Source organism: Salmo salar, chromosome 07 (genome assembly GCF_965601325.2).
Source record: "Salmo salar chromosome 07, fSalSal1, whole genome shotgun sequence".
In the NCBI taxonomy this organism is placed as follows: domain Eukaryota; kingdom Metazoa; phylum Chordata; class Actinopteri; order Salmoniformes; family Salmonidae; genus Salmo; species Salmo salar.
The window spans coordinates 25,509,332-25,527,153 of record NC_138297.1 but is presented as its reverse complement, the minus strand read 5'-3'; the positions used below and the strand labels follow the sequence as shown (position 1 = coordinate 25,527,153).

Here is a 17,822-nt window from a genome sequence, read left to right as displayed (position 1 = left end):
CTAATACTCCTCATAGAGTACTACAGAGAACTGGAGCCTGGCTTCATTAAGGTTCATCTCCATATGTCAGAGGATTGCTTTGGCCTGCTATAACCCCTGTCTCCCCTATACAGTACCTTGGCCTGCTATAACCCCTGTCTCCCCTATACTGTACCTTGGCCTGCTATAACCCCTGTCTCCCCTATACTGTACTTTGGCCTGCTATAACCCCTGTCTCCCCTATACAGTACTTTGGCCTGCTATAACCCCTGTCTCCCCTATACAGTACCTTGGCCTGCTATAACCCCTGTCTCCCCTATACTGTACTTTGACCTGCTATAACCCCTGTCTCCCCTATACAGTACTTTGGCCTGCTATAACCCCTGTCTCCCCTATACAGTACTTTGGCCTGCTATAACCCCTGTCTCCCCTATACAGTACCTTGGCCTGCTATAACCCCTGTCTCCCCTATACAGTACCTTGGCCTGCTATAACCCCTGTCTCCCCTATACAGTACTTTGACCTGCTATAACCCCTGTCTCCCCTATACAGTACTTTGACCTGCTATAACCCCTGTCTCCCCTATATAGTACTTTGACCTGCTATAACCCCTGTCTCCCCTATACAGTACTTTGGCCTGCTATAACCCCTGTCTCCCCTATACAGTACTTTGACCTGCTATAACCCCTGTCTCCCCTATACAGTACCTTGGCCTGCTATAACCCCTGTCTCCCCTATACAGTACTTTGACCTGCTATAACCCCTGTCTCCCCTATACAGTACTTTGACCTGCTATAACCCCTGTCTCCCCTATACAGTACTTTGGCCTGCTATAACCCCTGTCTCCCCTATACAGTACTTTGACCTGCTATAACCCCTGTCTCCCCTATACAGTACTTTGACCTGCTATAACCCCTGTCTCCCCTATACAGTACCTTGGCCTGCTATAACCCCTGTCTCCCTTATACAGTACCTTGGCCTGCTATAACCCCTGTCTCCCCTATACTGTACTTTGACCTGCTATAACCCCTGTCTCCCCTATACTGTACTTTGACCTGCTATAACCCCTGTCTCCCCTATACAGTACTTTGACCTGCTATAACCCCTGTCTCCCCTATACAGTACTTTGACCTGCTATAACCCCTGTCTCCCCTATACAGTACTTTGACCTGCTATAACCCCTGTCTCCCCTATACAGTACCTTGGCCTGCTATAACCCCTGTCTCCCCTATACAGTACCTTGGCCTGCTATAACCCCTGTCTCCCCTATACTGTACTTTGACCTGCTATAACCCCAGTCTCCCTTATACAGTACTTTGGGCTGCCATAACCCCTATCTCCCTTATACAGTACTTTGGCCTGCTATAACCCCTGTCTCCCCTATACTGTACTTTGACCTGCTATAAGCCCTGTCTCCCCTATACAGTACTTTGGCCTGCTATAACCCCTGTCTCCCCTATACTGTACTTTGACCTGCTATAAGCCCTGTCTCCCCTATACAGTACTTTGGCCTGCTATAACCCCTATCTCCCTTATACAGTACTTTGGCCTGCTATAACCCCAGTCTCCCCTATACAGTACTCTGGGCTACCATAACCCCTATCTCCCTTATACAGTACTTTGGCCTGCTATAACCCGTCTCCCCTTTACAGTACCTCTTCTCTGTGGGTTTACCGACACAGTAGGCGTTCTTCCAATGTAACCTCACTCTCATTGAATGTGACACTTTTCCCCTCCAAAGGCCTAAAGCAAGGTTTGACCTATGGCCTCATAGTTCAAATGAAGTTCGATAAAACAAATATCTTAATGATCACCCCTTCTCAATGACGGTGTAGACCGTAACCATGTGTAGCCTCTGGCCCTACCCCTCCTCTCACCTCCATGGGTCTCTCTATGCGTCGCCGCAGGGCTCTAGCCCAGTGGGCCTGTCCAGCGTGGAGGGGCATGTGGGCAGGGGTGTGGAACACCTTTTTACTCAGCTCCTTGTTGACCAGGTTGAGTTCCTTATTAAAAAGACCATAGACATCTACCGTCTTCCTGTCTATGGTCCTCTTGATGGCCTGGAGAGAGAGGGGGAGGGAGGGAGGGGGGGAGAGAGAGAGAGAGAGAGGGAGGGAGGGGGGAGAGAGAGAGAGAGAGAGAGGGAGAGGGAGAGCGGGAGGGAGAGAGGGAGAGCGGGAGGGAGCGGGAGCGGGAGGGAGGGAGAGAGAGAGGGAGAGAAAGACAGAGACAGAAGGGCAGAGAGAGAGTGCATTTACTCGACAGTGTTTATCTCTGTTATGAAATGGCACACAGATAGTACATAAAGTAGTTTGAGCGTGAGAAAGTCCTTTACCACTCATGCACACACACACCCACCCTAAGCTTTAAAAGGCATCAGAGGATGAATAATCTACAGAGGCCTTGCTATTGTTGAAAAATGCTATTCCCCAAGTATTAGAGTGATAGAATGGCCCGATGTTGCATGGTCCATTTAGGAGAAAGAAATAGGCTTCTGTGCTGGCCAGCCGTATCGTAACAAAAAGATGTGCAGTCATATACAGTCCACATGGTTTTACTGTGTGGTTAATGAATGTAGAGTTGTGTGTGTGGAAGTATATTGGCATATGAATGCAGGTGTGTGGTGTGTGTGTGTGTGTGTGTGTGGTGTACCTCGCGGGCAGACAGGTGCTGGAAGATGTCTAGCAGCTGAACGCCCTCCTCCACGGTGTTGACCGTCTCAAACGCTGTGCTGATCAGGTTCTGCATCATCACCTCCAGATCCTTCACTCCCGCACGGAACCTACCAAAACCGCACACACACGAGCACACACACAGTAAAACATGTACAGACACACATGATTGATGATTTGGTGAAATGGTGACCCACACAACACATCAAACAGTTTCTCACACATGTAAGCGAAAACTCGCTCACACACACACACACACACCCCGACACACACACCCACACCACAGGGTGTAGGCTAGTATTGATTGGACCAATAGTAATGTGCTGAGTGGCTATGAAACAGCTGCCCCTGACACAAGCCCAGCTGTCTTGGCAACAACATTACGACCCCACGACCTCCAGCGACCCCCATTCATCATCCACATCAAACACACATCAGCCCCTGGCCAGCCCCTGTTCCCAACACCCCCGCTACCCTGGCGCAGGGGTGTGGAGGGGTGGCAGCGGGGGGGGGGGGGGGGTGGATAGTCCCCTGAGGATCCACACACACTCCCTCCCACCTCCTCCCCCCCCCCCACCTCCCCCTTCCCTAATCATGTTATTCAGATGAGGAGTCCAATAGGCTGCTGTCACCGAAACTCTGAATGACAAGAAGGGGCGTTGGGCGTTGCTGTACAACCCTGTATCGGCCTGGCCCATAGGGGCCTCTTCGCTCATAGATAGGCTTGTGTCCCAAATGGCACACTATCCCCTATATAATGCACAACATTTGAGCTTCTTGTCAAAAAGTTGTGCACCCTATGTAGGGCATAGGGCGTCATTTGGGACGCATCGTAGTCACCGCAGCCCGGGTCATTCATCTAAAAGACAGTCAGACACATACTAACGATCTATTAATGCTGTGTCAGAGAGGTGTTGGTGGGTACTGTCCCGGGTCTGGACAAGCATTGATCCAACTCCTACACCATCAAGTTTGGAATTAGCGTGTGGAAAACAGACACAGCTATAAGTGTATAGGCCAGGGTTTCCTTTAGGAAAATGGATAATTGACCAGCAGCATTTTAATTGAATGGACATTTGAGAAATTCACTGGAGCCATATGCATTGGGTGCGTAACCTGATTAGGGTGTCCACCCACGGTGCTCAGAATGACAGAAATAACATCTTCGATAATGCTAATTCATCTTCACAGAACATGCAACTCCAGGATGCAACGTCCTTCTTACTGTATTCCAATGTACACTTTGAAGATGTTAGAATACCTGTCCACATGTACTTTTGATCAGCCAACAAGACGAGTAAGAACAGCAATATCACTAGACTATGTCAATCTACTATCCCCCATAGTAGAAAAGCTAACATATTTTATTGGTCAGCTTGTTGTTCTGTGCGAGAAAGAAACAGCCTGTTCCAAACAGACAGTTGTGGGACGATAGATAACAAATTCATACAACCAGTAGCCTAGGGTACATAAAAAAACTGATGCAACAAATTAGCTTAAAATGTCGATAAACGATTAATTATTCACATTATATGCAGAGCAATGCGCACAAGGCAGTAGGTTGTGTGTGAATGTTCATTCCATAATGCAGTTATCGGGAAAACGTTGTCAAGCTAGCGGTTTCATGTGACCGAGATGAAAATATCCGGTAGAAATTTAGAAAGAGGGGAGATCTAAAGATGCAACAACTAGCATCGGTTGCTAATATGACTAGGATTGTGCCGTTGGCTGCTGGACAATGAAAGAAACCAATAGAACATGACAGAAATAGGCTACTGGTTTAATTGGCATATGGAAGTCTTTATAAAATAATTGCCTCCACTAATATGGTCTGATTTTGGCTAGACTACTTTGAAGCAAGGTAAAACATGCCTCATAATATGTAGTAAAACGTTCAGGTTTCAAACAACTAAGTATATGTTCTCAAAATGCATACTGCCTCCAGCTCATTGCAAAGTGGTGGGTGATGCACTGAAGCCGGCCTAGTTGCCTATGCACTTGAATGGCAAATGGTAGGGGTGTTCCTGAGTAGTTGGACAAAACTAGAATCGTAACGGATATGGGCAATTTTCTGGATACGATTATGATCCGAGAAATATTTGTAATTATCCGTGATCCAAAAATAAATACAAATCAGGTGCCAGCACACATCCTTCTCATTAGTCAGTCATGTGCAAGGTTCTACGTGGTCTAAATTACTCAACTGGCTGTCTGTAAAGAGAAGGACGGGCTGTACGTTGATCCTGCTGCTCCGATTGGATAGAGTGAAGCTGTATTTCTCCATCTACTAACTTCATAATTTCACCCGATCAGTTTTCCTTGCATATTTTTGGTCCCATCATTTAGATTGCTGCTGCATGCTGCTATGATAAATAACATGGCGAAGACGTTTGCTATCAAGCTATCAATGTGCATAATATTTAACAAGTGGGGCAAGGGAAAAATATGAAACGATGATGCGCATTCGGACTAAGTGACAGCAAACTTGGCTGCCAGCTGCAGGTTAAGGACACACACACACAGACGCCCCTCTGCTCCTAATCTGCAGTTTTTTTGCAGTGAGAACGTGCAGGGATGTATTTAGCCAACATCTACTTAGTTATATGAAAACAGTTTATTTCGATCACGAGTATCATCTGTGGCACGCCTGCTCCCACTCCCTCTCCCATGCTGCCCATAATTACGCACACCTGTCACCATCGTTACGCACCTCAGTGCTTCATTGGACTCACCTGGACTCCATCACTTTATTGATTGCCTCCTCTATATCTGTCTGTTCCTCAGTTTGATCCCTGTGTCAGCATTAATGTCATAATGTTTCCCCTGTCCCGACGCTGTCCGTGTTTTGTTTTATGTCTGTTATTTATTAAATATTCACTCCCTGTGCTTGCTTCTCCTCTTCCAGCGTCTGTCCTCACAATCTGATCCGATCTTACTATCAACTGTCAATTTACAGATACAATTACGGATACAAGTACGGCCATGTCGGCACACCCCTAACGAATGGGAAGCGCACTTCAATTACCAGTTAAGAAATACAAATCGTGGCCCTCAAAACACCTTTTAACACGCGATTGCATTTAGAATTGTTGCGCAATGATTGGGTTTATAAAAGCACATTTCAGTGCAGGAGCAATGAACAAGCTGTTTGAGGAGCTGTAACAGCAGCTCTCGTGCTGTCTGACAGATTTTCCACCCAAACATAGGCTCTGTATCAGTATGCTGTGCGTGTGTCATAAGACGCATAACGACTAATGGAATGCCACTAAATTATGCAAAGAAACCTATAGAATGATAAGCATGACCGGTCAAATATATTTACATCGACTGGTATTTCTATCAATGAATAGGCTAAAAAACATTATTTCGCAAAGGGATTTTTTTCCCTTCTCCCAGACAATTGGCCAGAGTCAATTTTATTTATCGGCTTTTCATTTTTGGGGGGGGGGCCAAAAGCCGGCTATTATCAGCAATCGGAAACCCTGGTATAGGCCTACGTAAACTGTACAAGACAGACAGAAGAAGTAAACAGCGATCCTAGTAGATCGAAACAGTATATAAACAGACATACAGAATGTCTACATATCTTCTATTGACAGACACTGCTATAACAGTGCAACCATTTTGGTCACATATGCTCCTAAATAACCCAGATAATAATTGTTGTAATTATTACTTTGCTATTCCGCAGCCTCTGAGTGCCAAAGATAATACACTGAGTGTAGATTCGTGACCGTTGCACCATTACTGCAGAAAAAATGTCTTGTTTCTAGCCCAAACGTTCAAATGTTAGGACCCATATTACATTTCTAAACCATCTCGCGAGCCGCTAACCTTGTTCAGTCATGTTACAGCATTTGCTGGCTAGCTTACAACCTGGTAACCACAGATGATAGTTATCATAATCTTTACCAGTAGTATCCAAACACTTGGTGGCACAGAAAGAAAAAACATGAGTATAGGCTATATTTTAATCGTAAAAAATATATATAACCCCTGTATTTTGTAATTGCTGGCAATTCTGATCATTAATACCTTTAATACTGCTTTCGTCAACTGAGGAGCACATGTGCTTCTTGTAAAAAAATTCAGGGTAAAACAGTTTGCAAAGGAAAAATGTAAATTTGCATTTAGGATAGTCCGTTTTCTTCAGTTTGGTGCCAAATGAACACGACCCAGTATTCAGACAGACAGGTCAGCAGTATGACGTCCATCCACTCCAGACAGACATGCCTGTTGTAGTCGTCATGCCAGGACAGACAGACAGACAGATGTTCAGACAGACAAACAGAGGTACTTCTTGTAGCCGTCTTGCAAGGTGTTCTGACAGACAGACGGACGGACGGACACACAGACGGTACCTGTTGTAGTCGTCGTGCCAGGAAGTGTTCTTTACGTCCAGGATGCCCTTGCGGACGTGTTGGAGGATCAGCAGGCTGCGTCCGAACGTGGACTCCATCTCCAGCAGGCTGCGGGTCACCTCCGCCCCCTGGCGTCCGGCGAAGCAGGGCAGGGGTATCTGCTCGCCCTCCTCCCGCCTGGCAAACTGCTGCTGGCAGTCACACACCTGGGAGGGGAGAGAGTTAGAGGCCGGTGGAAACAGATCACACGCGCACCCGCGTTGGCACACACAAACATGCACGTACACACATGCACATGGATCAGCATAGTGACAGCACAGTGTGACAGTATCAGCATAGGGAGGGAGGGAGGGGAGGGGAGGGAGGGAGGGGAGGGGAGGGAGGGAGGGAGGGAGGGAGGGAGGGGAGGGAGGGAGGGAGGGGAGGGAGGAGTGCAGTAGCACAGTCATTGTGACAGGGACATGGTAGCAGAAGGGCAAATAGAGAAGCGTGATGGTGATGGTGAGACAGAAAACAGTGCAACACAGAAAAAAGTGTATTCAACAGTGTGAGACACAAATGGGGAAGTGATTGTGGAGAATTCCGAAGAGGTGAGATGAAGTTGATGGCAGTGTGTGAATATTTACATTTCTTCTAACCTTGCCACTGTGTATGTTCATTAGTGTTTGTGATTAGTATCTATCTTTTGTGAGTGTATGTGTTGTTATCATTTACATTTTAGTCATTTAGCAGATGCTCTGGTTACAATACTGAATGCATACATTTAATAATGCATACATTTAATAGTGTGTGTGTGTGTGTGTGTGTGTGTGTGTGTGTGTGTGTGTGTGTGTGTGTGTGTGTGTGTGTGTGTGTGTGTGTGTGTGTGTGTGTGTGTGTGTGTGTGTGTGTGTGTGTGTGTGTGTGTGTGTGTGTGAGAGACCTCACCTCCAGTAGGTCTTTGCACCTCTGTACAAAGGCATCGACCAAAGCAAAGATGCTGGTCTGGTCCAGGACCCAGCCTTTAGAAGAGTACCTAGAGAGAGAGAAAGAGAGAGGGAGACAGAGAGAGAGAGAGAGAGAGAGAGAGCGGTTGGGGGAGAGAGGGAGTGAAACAAAGAGAAAGAAAAAGTGAGAGAAAGCAACAGAAGGTTAAGCGGCCTTTCAGTCTTTCAACCGGTCCACCATCGCTTCACTCACGGTCTCTCTCTACATTTCCACGACCAACAGAGAATGACATAAACAAAAGCAATAGAAACAGTAAACTCCGATCCATAGGGGTAAGGGATAAGGCCAGAAATGATCTGTCATTGGCATAATTGCATTCTTCCAAACGTCTGTATGGCAGTGGGGTTGGAAGTGGGATTGCTTTTCACACTTCATTCTTCTCCTGATGGAAAGGTAATCTCTAGCGCAGCTTTTGAGACACAAACATTTAGAGTTTCTGTTATGGAAGGAAAATGGGACCCGGTTCAGGGGGGCGGAGGCCGTGGGAAGAGACTGGGGGGAGTAGAACAAAGTTGCAGAGGGCTACACACTAGAGGTCGACCGATTAATCGGCATGGCTGATTAATTAGGGCCGATTTCAAGTTTTCATAACAATCGGTAATCGCCATTTTTGGACGCCGATTATGGCCGATTACATTGCAATCCACGGGGAGACTGCGTGGCAGGCTGACCACCTGTTACGAGAGTGCAGCAAGGAGCCAAGCTAAGTTGCTAGCTAGCATTAAACTTATCTTATAAAAAACAATCAATCTTAACATAATCACTAGTTAACTACACATGGTTGATGATATTACTAGTTTAACTAGCTTGTCCTGCGTTGCATATAATCAATGCGGTGCATGTTAATTTATCATTGAATCATCGAATGATTTAACAAAAGCGCATCGTGAAAAAATCACAATCGTTGCACCAATTTATCTAACCATAAACATCAATGCCTTTCTTAAAATCAATCAAGTATATTTTTTTAACCCTGCATATTTAGTTAAAAGAAATTCATGTTAGCAGGCAATATTAACTACAGAAATTGTGTCACTTCTCTTGCGTTCAGTGCAAGCAGAGTCAGGGTATATGCAGCAGTTTGGGCCGCCTGGCTCGTTGTGAACTGTGTGAAGACCATTTCTTCCTAACAAAGACCGTAATTAATTTGGCAGAATTGTACATAATTATGACATAACATTGAAGGTTGTGCAATGTAACAGCAATATTTCGACTTAGGGTTGCCACCTGTTCGATAAAATACGGAACGGTTCCGTATTTCACTGAAAGAATTAACGTTTTGTTTTCAAAATGATAGTTTCCAGGTTTGACCATAATAATGACCTAAGGCTCGTATTTCTGTGTGTTTATTATATTATAATTAAATCTATGATTTGATATTTGATAGAGCAGTCTGACTGAACGATGGAAGGCAGCAGCAGGCTCGTAAGCATTCATTCAAACAGCACTTTCCTGCGTTTGCCAGCAGCTCTTAGCAACGCTTGAAGCACAGCGCTGTTTATGACTTCAAGCCTATCAACTCCCGAGATTAGGCTGGCAATACTATAGTGCCTATAAGAACATCCAATAGTCAAAGGTATATTAAATACAAATGGTATAGAGAGAAATTGTCCTATAATTCCTATAATAACTACAACCTAAAACTTCTTAACTGGGAATATTGAAGTTAAAAGGAACCACCAGCTTTCATATGTTCTCATGTTCTGGGCAAGGAACTTAAACGTTAGCTTTTTTACATGGCACACATTGCACTTTAACTTTCTTCTCCAACACTGTGTTTTTGCATTATTTAAACCAAATTGAACATGATTCATTATTTATGGGGAGGTGGTTAGAGCGTTGGACTACTAAACGAGAGGTTGCAAGATCAAATCCCTGAGCTGACAAGGTAAAAATTGGTCAATCTGCCCCTGAAGAAGGCAGTTAACCTGCTGTTTTTCAAAATAAGAATTTGTTCCTAATTGACTTACTAAATTGATTTTATTTATGTATTATATTAAGTTAAAATTAAAGTGTTCATTCAGTATTGTTGTAATTGTCATTATTACAAATATATATGTAAAAATCGGCCGATTAACCGGTTCGGCTTTCTTTGGTCCTCCAATAATCGGTATCGGCGTCGAAAAATCATAATCGGCCGACCTCTACTACACACACACACACGGTGTGATGAAGAGTGCGACACACACACACACGTTCCAGCTATGAAGGATGGGGAGAACTTAGAGTGAGATATAGACCCAAGTCTGGCTAGTAGGAGGTTTGAGATGTTCAGAACAGAACAGGGAACGACTGGAGCCAAGGTGGGGGGTGGGGGTAGGGGGGGGGGGGGTGTTGAACATCTGTGAGTCTCTCTCGCTCTCTCTGTCTAACTGCAGATGAAAGAAAGTTGTTTGAAGTTTATACGGCTTTATTCCTACCATGACTCAGATGAAACGCTAGCTGATGTGGGTGTGTAGCACTGCATTCATCATCTCAATGATACCTTTAGCGCCTGGACGGCCTGGCCTCTCGCTGGTTCCCTCGTTCAGGAGGATATTAACTTCAGCAACCAAGAAATACTACAGCCACTGGAACACTCAATGGTCCTCTTTTAGAAACTGAAGGCTGCGATTCACACTGTTCAATTTTAAATGCTGGATTCTTCTTCTCTATTTAAAGACTGCAAGAGAGGGAGCTCTGTTTCTGGATTCATTTTGTTTATTTATTTTATTTAACCTTCATTTAACTAGGCATGTCAGTTAAGAACAAATTCTTATTTACAATGACGGCCTAGGAACAGTGGGTTAACTGCCTTGTTCAGGGGCAGAACGACAGATTTTCACCTTGTCAGCTCGAGGATTCGATCTAGTACCCTTTTGGTTACTGGCCCAATGCTCTAACAGTCTCATAGAATTTGAATAAGGACCCCCCCCCCCATTCATTTGGTGTGTTTTTTTGTTACTGTGTTGTTGAGGCATGTAGTTGTTTCTAGATGTCACCCTGTTATTTATTTCAAGCTCTGATTATGGCACTCTGGGGTTTTCCTGGCTTGTGCTGTGTACATGTTCTTTACTGACGTTCCGCTGACTGAATTTATGTCTGATTGATGTCATGTGTCTATTTGTCTGACACGGATGTGTTGATGGTGCTGTCTTGGTCCAGGTCTCTCTTGATTAACCTTGTTAAATAAAATTGGATGCTAAGGTTAATGTTGTTATGTGTGTGTGTGTGTGTGTGTGTGTGTGTGTGTGTGTGTGTGTGTGTGGCGTGCGTGCGTGTGCGTGTGTGTTTGTGCGCGGAGGGTGTTCCTCCCAGTACAGTGCTATGCTGTAAGTCAGGGTAATTTGATCAACTTAACTAACCCTAACCCTCTGGGATGAATAGCGAATAAAAAATGTTTGGGCGTCTGGATAAGCATAAATCCCTCCAATTTTCAGCCTAATTAACTGAGAAAGAGCAGAGGACAAAAGTGTGTGGTAATAACAGACAAAAGCATGACTATCATGTCAACCCAACAGGAGCCAGAGATCCTACTGTCTGTCTGTCTGTCTGTCTGTCTGTCTGTCTGTCTGTCTGTCTGTCTGTCTGTCTGTCTGTCTGTCTGTCTGTCTGTCTGTCTGTCTGTCTGTCTGTCTGTCTGTCTGTCTGTCTGTCTGCCTGCCTGCCTGCCTGTCTGTCTGTCTGTCTGAGGAAAGGATCCAATAAGAGGAGAGAAGATCTACTGCTTTGTAGTGGACCAACCACTGTGTGTGATGTAAGCTGACAAGTTGTAGGGCCCTAACAAAATCTGTAAAGAACGCCACAAGGATTTTAACTTAGTAGGTAATCAACTAAATCTATTGAACTTATTAGAAAATGCATTCATTTGCCAAAGTGAATCGTAAGACCTTAACAAAATGCATCAGTGACTTCCTGAAATAGCACAGGAATGCCCCTGTCTGTGTGTACTGTGTGTGTGTGCGGTGCGGTGCGTACACCTTGTGTAGCCGTTAGCGACGATGCTAATGATGACCTTCTTCTGGTAGAGATGGAAAGACTTTCCCAAAAAACCCAAATAAGTTCTCAATTAAATGTTAACTACAAAGTAGCCTACGCCTACCTGGCAGAATGATATAATTGTATCATTTGCATCAATCAACCCAGTGGCCATTTGTTTTGCAGACTCTGCAATCATATGAGCGCTACAGCAACACCATTTATCCAAACAACTGTCTCTTCCTGGTGAACACTTGCATTAAAGCGTAGCTACACTGCAGGGCTTGACATTCAGATAGATTTACCAGTGGCACACCGGGCCAGCAACAAGTGAAAACTACTGGCCCGAATGAGAAAATCACTGGCCTGGGCCAATCTCCCAGGAAAGCAAGTTATGCACGCAGGATTTCAATTGTGGGTGATTTCATGTTTCATTTGCAACACCTCAAAATTTAAATTTCTTACAATTTTTCCTAGACCTCAAAAATGTTCTTCTGATGTGGTTTAAACATCACTTACGACATCAATTTGTTTTGTTTTTCTATTAAGTGTGATGTTGAGAGCGAAAACCTGAAGAAAAAAAAACGGGGGAAAAACGGAAACCTGGAAAAACTAAGCGGAGAAAACGGAATTTGGGGAAAAATGGAATCAGGCATTTTTTGGGGGGGATTTTATAAGACCTTAAAAGTTGTTATGCTCACAGGTTGTGTGATACACGCACACACACACACACACAGGCGTGAGGTGAATGTCAGTCAGTGATCCACATAAACAGCACATTACCCAGATGATCTGTGTGTTTATTCCGTTTGATGCAACACAATGGCTAGGTTCACGACCAAGCTTCTGAACAATAATACCACGGCCCTCTACAGGCTCAAAGAAAAGCTAGCTACTAGCTAGTCACCTTACCCCCAGCTGTGTACCGCGATAAGCCTGGAGGGTGAGACAGAATAGAAGGTAACACACACACACTCCGTCAAAACAGGACAAAGATGATTCAACTGTGTTTAAAATAGATATTAGCTTAGCCTCAGAGACACAACCTTATCATCTCAACACCACCTGAACCACAACAACAACAACAGGCTGGAGACAGTGTGAAAACTAATATAAACACTGCAGAGAGGTGCTAGGAGCCTAGGACAGGCATCCTCCAGGCTTTCTTGGGCAAAAGCACAGACAATACTATACAACTACAAGAAGCCTGAAAAAGCACTTTTTTGTGTGTGTGATCGCAGGGCTCCAGACTGCAACCCTTTAGTCGTATCTTGCAACCCTTTGGCTTGGCTGTGCAAGTAAAAAAATGTATAGTTCGCATTGGTGCGAGCTGCACATTTTACATTACACGTGATCACAATATAGTAGCCATATGTAGGAAAATCGAAGTTCCAAAGGCTGGGCCTAATATAGAGTATAAGAGGTCATCATCAGGGGCAGCAGGTAGCCTAGTGGTTAGAGCATTGGACTAGTAACCGGAAGGTTGCAAGATCAAATCCCAGAGCTGACAAGGTAAAAATCTATCATTCTGTCCCTGAATAAGGCAGTTTTAAATTAACCCACTGTTCCTAGGCAGTCATTGAAAATAAGAATTTGTTCTTAACTGACTTGCCTAGTTAAATGAAGGTAAAATGAAAACAATAAGTTTTGTAGTGATTCCTATGTTGTTGATGTAAATAATATTTGTTGGTCCATGGTGTGTAATGAGAAGCAACCAGATGCTCCACTTGACACATTTATTAAATTGCTTATCCCCGTTACTAATAATCATGCACCCATTAAGAAAATGACATTAGAAACGGTTAAATCCCCACGGATTGATGAGGAATTGAAAAAATTGTATGGTTGAGAGGGATGAGGCAAAATAATTGGTAAATAAGTCTAACTGCACAACCGATTGGCAAATGTACTTCAAATTGAGAAATCATGTGGCTAAACGGAAAAAAAGAAGAAACTACACTATGAAACAAAGATAAATGACAAAGAATGATTGTACATTTTGGGTAAAAAGGCATACAACGGTCCATCATTTATTGAATCAGGTGGCTCATTCATCACAAAACCCACTGATATTGCCAACTACTTTAATGATTTTTTAATTGGCAAGATTAGCAAACTTAGGCATGACATGCCAGCAACAAACACTGACACTACACAGCCAAGTATATCTGACCAAATTATGAAAGACAAGCAATTTTGAATTCCGTAAAGTGAGTGTGGATGAGGTGAAAAAAATGATTGTTGTCTATCAACAATGACAAGCCACCGGGGTCTGACAACATGGATGGAAAATTACTGAGGATAATAGCAGACGATATTGCCACTCCTTTCTGCCTATCTTCAATTTAAGCCTACTATAAACCGTGTGCCCTCAGAGCTGGAGGGAAGCAAAAGTAATTCCCCTACCTAAGAATGGCAAAGTCCCTTTTACTGTCTCAAATAGCTGACCAATCAACCTGTTACCAACCCTTAGTTTGGAAAAATGTGTGTTTGACCAGATACAATGCTATTTTACAGTAAACAAACAGACTTTCAGCACGCTTATAGGGAAGGACATTCAACAAGCACAGCACTTACACAAATGACTGATGATTGGCTGAGAAAAATGTATGATAAAAAGATTGTGCAGGTTAGATTGTGCAGGTTTTGTTAGACTTCAGTGAGGCTTTTGACATTATCGATCATAGTCTGCTGCTGGAAAAACATATGTGTTATGGCTTTACACCCCCTGCTATATTGTGGATAGAGTTGCCTGTCTAACAGAACACAAAGGGTGTTCTTTAATGGAAGCCTATCCAACATCCAGGTAGAATCAGGAATTCCTCAGGGCAGCAGTCTAGGCCCCTAACATTCTTCAGTCTTTACTAACGACATGCCTTGAGTAAAGCCAGTGTGTCTATGTATGCGGATGACTCAACACTATATACATCAGCTACTACATCGACTGAAATTACTGCAACACTTAACAAAGAGCTGCAGTTAGTTTCAGAATGGGTGGCAAGGAATAAGTCAGTCCTAAATATTTCAAAAACTAAAACCATTTCATTTGGGACAAATCATTCAGTAAACCCTAAACCTCAACTAAATATTGTAATTAATAATGTGGAAATTGAGCACGTTGATGTGACTAAACTGCTTAGGGTAATCCTGGATTGTAAACTGTCATGGTCAAAACATATTGATACAACAGTAGCTAAGAAGGGGAGAAGTCTGTCCATAATAAAGCACTGTTCTGCCTTCTTAACAACACTATCAACAGTTTTGTCGCATCAGGACTACTGTTCAGTCGTGTGGTTAGGTGCCACAAAGAGGGACTTAGGAAAATTGCAATTGGCTCAGTACAGGGCAGCACGGTACACAGAGATCTCACATTAATAATATGCATGTCGATCTCTCCTGGCTCAAAGTGGAGGAGAGATTGACTTCATCACTACTTGTATTTGTGAGTATTGACATGTTGAATGCACCGAGCTGTCTGTCTAAACTACTGGCACACAGCTCAGACACCCATGCATACCCCACAAGACATGCCACCAGAGGTCTCTTCACAGTCCCCAAGTCCAGAACAGACTATGGGAGGCGCACATTACTACATAGAGCCATGACTACATGGAACTCTATTCCACATCAAGTAACTCATGCAAGCAGTGCAAACATAGGCACAGTGTAATGTGTACACTAATAATCGGGAAGCAAGTACAGGGAGTGAATTTAATAAATAAACGAACATGGAACAAAACAAGAAACACGAGTAGTGTACAGACATGAAACATATAAACAGAAACAACAACGCCTGGGGAAAGAACCAAAGGGAGTGACCGATACAGGGGAGGTAATCAGGAAGGTGATGGAGTCCAGGTGAGTCTCATGAGGCGCAGGTGCGCGTAACAATGGTGGCAGGTGTGCGTAATGATGAATAAACTGGTGACAACGAGCGCCAGAGAGGGGAAGCGAGAGTAGACGTGACACACAGACACATGCATACAAACACACAATAACATACGCACTATATACACACGTACACATGGATTTTGTGTTGTAGATATGTGGTAGTAGAGTTGGGCTTGAGGGCACACACTTACTGTGTTGTGAAATCTGTTTTATTTTTATTTATATAAAAAAAGATTGAACCTTTATTTAACTAGGCAAGTCGGTTAAGAACAAATTCTTCTTTACATTGACGGCCTACCCCGGCCCAACCCGGACGACGCTGGGACAATTGTGCGCCGCCCTATGGGACTCCTAATCACGTCCGGTTGTGATACAGCCTAGAATCGAACCAGGGTCTGTAGTGACACCTCTAGCACTGAGATGCAGTGCCTTAGACCGCTGCATCACTCGGGAGCCATGTGAATGTATTGTAAGGTTTTGAAAATTAGATAACTGCCTTAATTTTGCTGGACCCAGGAAGAGTAGCTGATGCCTTGGCAGCTGGATTTATCCATAAGAAATACAAATACCTCACTCAAAATGTCAATTTTTTTAGGCGGCTAAAACCATGATTTGGTCAAACAGTAAAGTATATTATCCTCATGATTCCTATAAGGAAAGTGTCTGCCTGCCCCTGTACCTGTTTCGCTGGGGCCTGCTGCTATGTCGAGCAAGCCACTCTCTCCTTTCCCGGTGGCAAAAAACTGCTCCGGGGAGAAAATAAAGTGTTCTGATTGTATAACATTTTTAAATCCAATTGTGGGGAAAACAGAGCTACCCTGTTGACACAGTTGGAAAGAAGAGGTTCTCAGCTTTGTGTAGGTATACTTGTTCTTTCTCAACTCTATTTTACAAACGCGATAGGCTATTTGATATGGCACTGCGATACGGAGCACGCGAAATGCGCAGTTAGCCACTGCGAGGGCATAGGCCTCATTGGGCGGTAGGCTACAACTGCAAAAACATTTTTACTGTTAGATGAATACATGGCTACTGGCAGTGGGTGTTATATTTAGACTTAGCGATCTAGCTAATGTGTTTTGAGTTTCCACATATTTAGGTGGTGAATTAGTCCCAAATAAATTTGCCAATGATATTACAGCACATAAAGATGCAGGCAAATTCATCTATATTGAACAACAAAAAAGATTTGACAATTCTGGAGCCCTATTTTAACAGTAAAATATAATAACAATAGCTTTATTGTCTATCCAATGAATGAAGTTGCACATAAAAATATTTGGAATCACAACATGAAAAGCTGATGAAATATCTTCTCAGGTGTCCATTAGGCTTTTTAATAAAGCACTGTGAAAGACTTTATAAGATGATGATAATAATAATACTAATAATAATATATGAATTAGCAGACGCTTGCATGCAGCGACTTACAGTCATGACTGAATACATTTTACGTATGGATGGTCCCGGGAATCGAACCCACTATCCTAGCTAAGCTACTCTATTGAGTGATGGGGCAATTTTTTGAGGGTGAGAACAAATCATGGGCTGTTGCCACCAACTGAAAAACTTAGTGGCAGGGGAAAATGTTAGCACCCTTTAATTTATTTAGGCAAGAGGAAGAGAGTTGAGCACGTTCTTTTCCTTTACCTGAGATTAACTCGAAGGAATAACCTTTATCAGAAGGTTATCACTACATCAAACAGCCAGGCGTATTAAATTAATTTATCTCAGTCAGGGTAAGGGAGAAGGGAGACTACACGAACGCACGCGCACACACACGCACACACCTCTACAAAGACACTACAAAGGGTTAAACCTGATGAGGGATAAAGAGGAGCTGCCTGCTGCCTGGCTATGTACTGCATTGTCGCTCTGTCTGTCTCTCTTTCTATCTGTCTGTCTGGCTGGCAAATCTAACATAATTGGCCTAATGTTAAAATAACAGGAGGTGAACAAGTGCACGTGTGTGGGT

The 17,822-nt window shown here is 43.7% G+C and overlaps 1 protein-coding gene across 1 annotated transcript in view; it reads right to left on the bottom strand.

Moving 5' to 3' along the window:
• dnah2 (dynein, axonemal, heavy chain 2) overlaps nt 1-17,822 on the bottom strand; it is a 207,176-nt gene that overhangs the window by 160,816 nt on the left and 28,538 nt on the right. Inside the window, exons 10-13 of the mRNA XM_014206991.3 lie at nt 7,940-8,027; nt 7,013-7,218; nt 2,632-2,761; nt 1,857-2,039 (exon numbers count right to left, since the gene is read on the bottom strand). Coding sequence (XP_014062466.3) covers nt 1,857-2,039; nt 2,632-2,761; nt 7,013-7,218; nt 7,940-8,027 — 607 coding nt within the window. The remainder of the gene's footprint in view (nt 1-1,856; nt 2,040-2,631; nt 2,762-7,012; nt 7,219-7,939; nt 8,028-17,822) is intronic.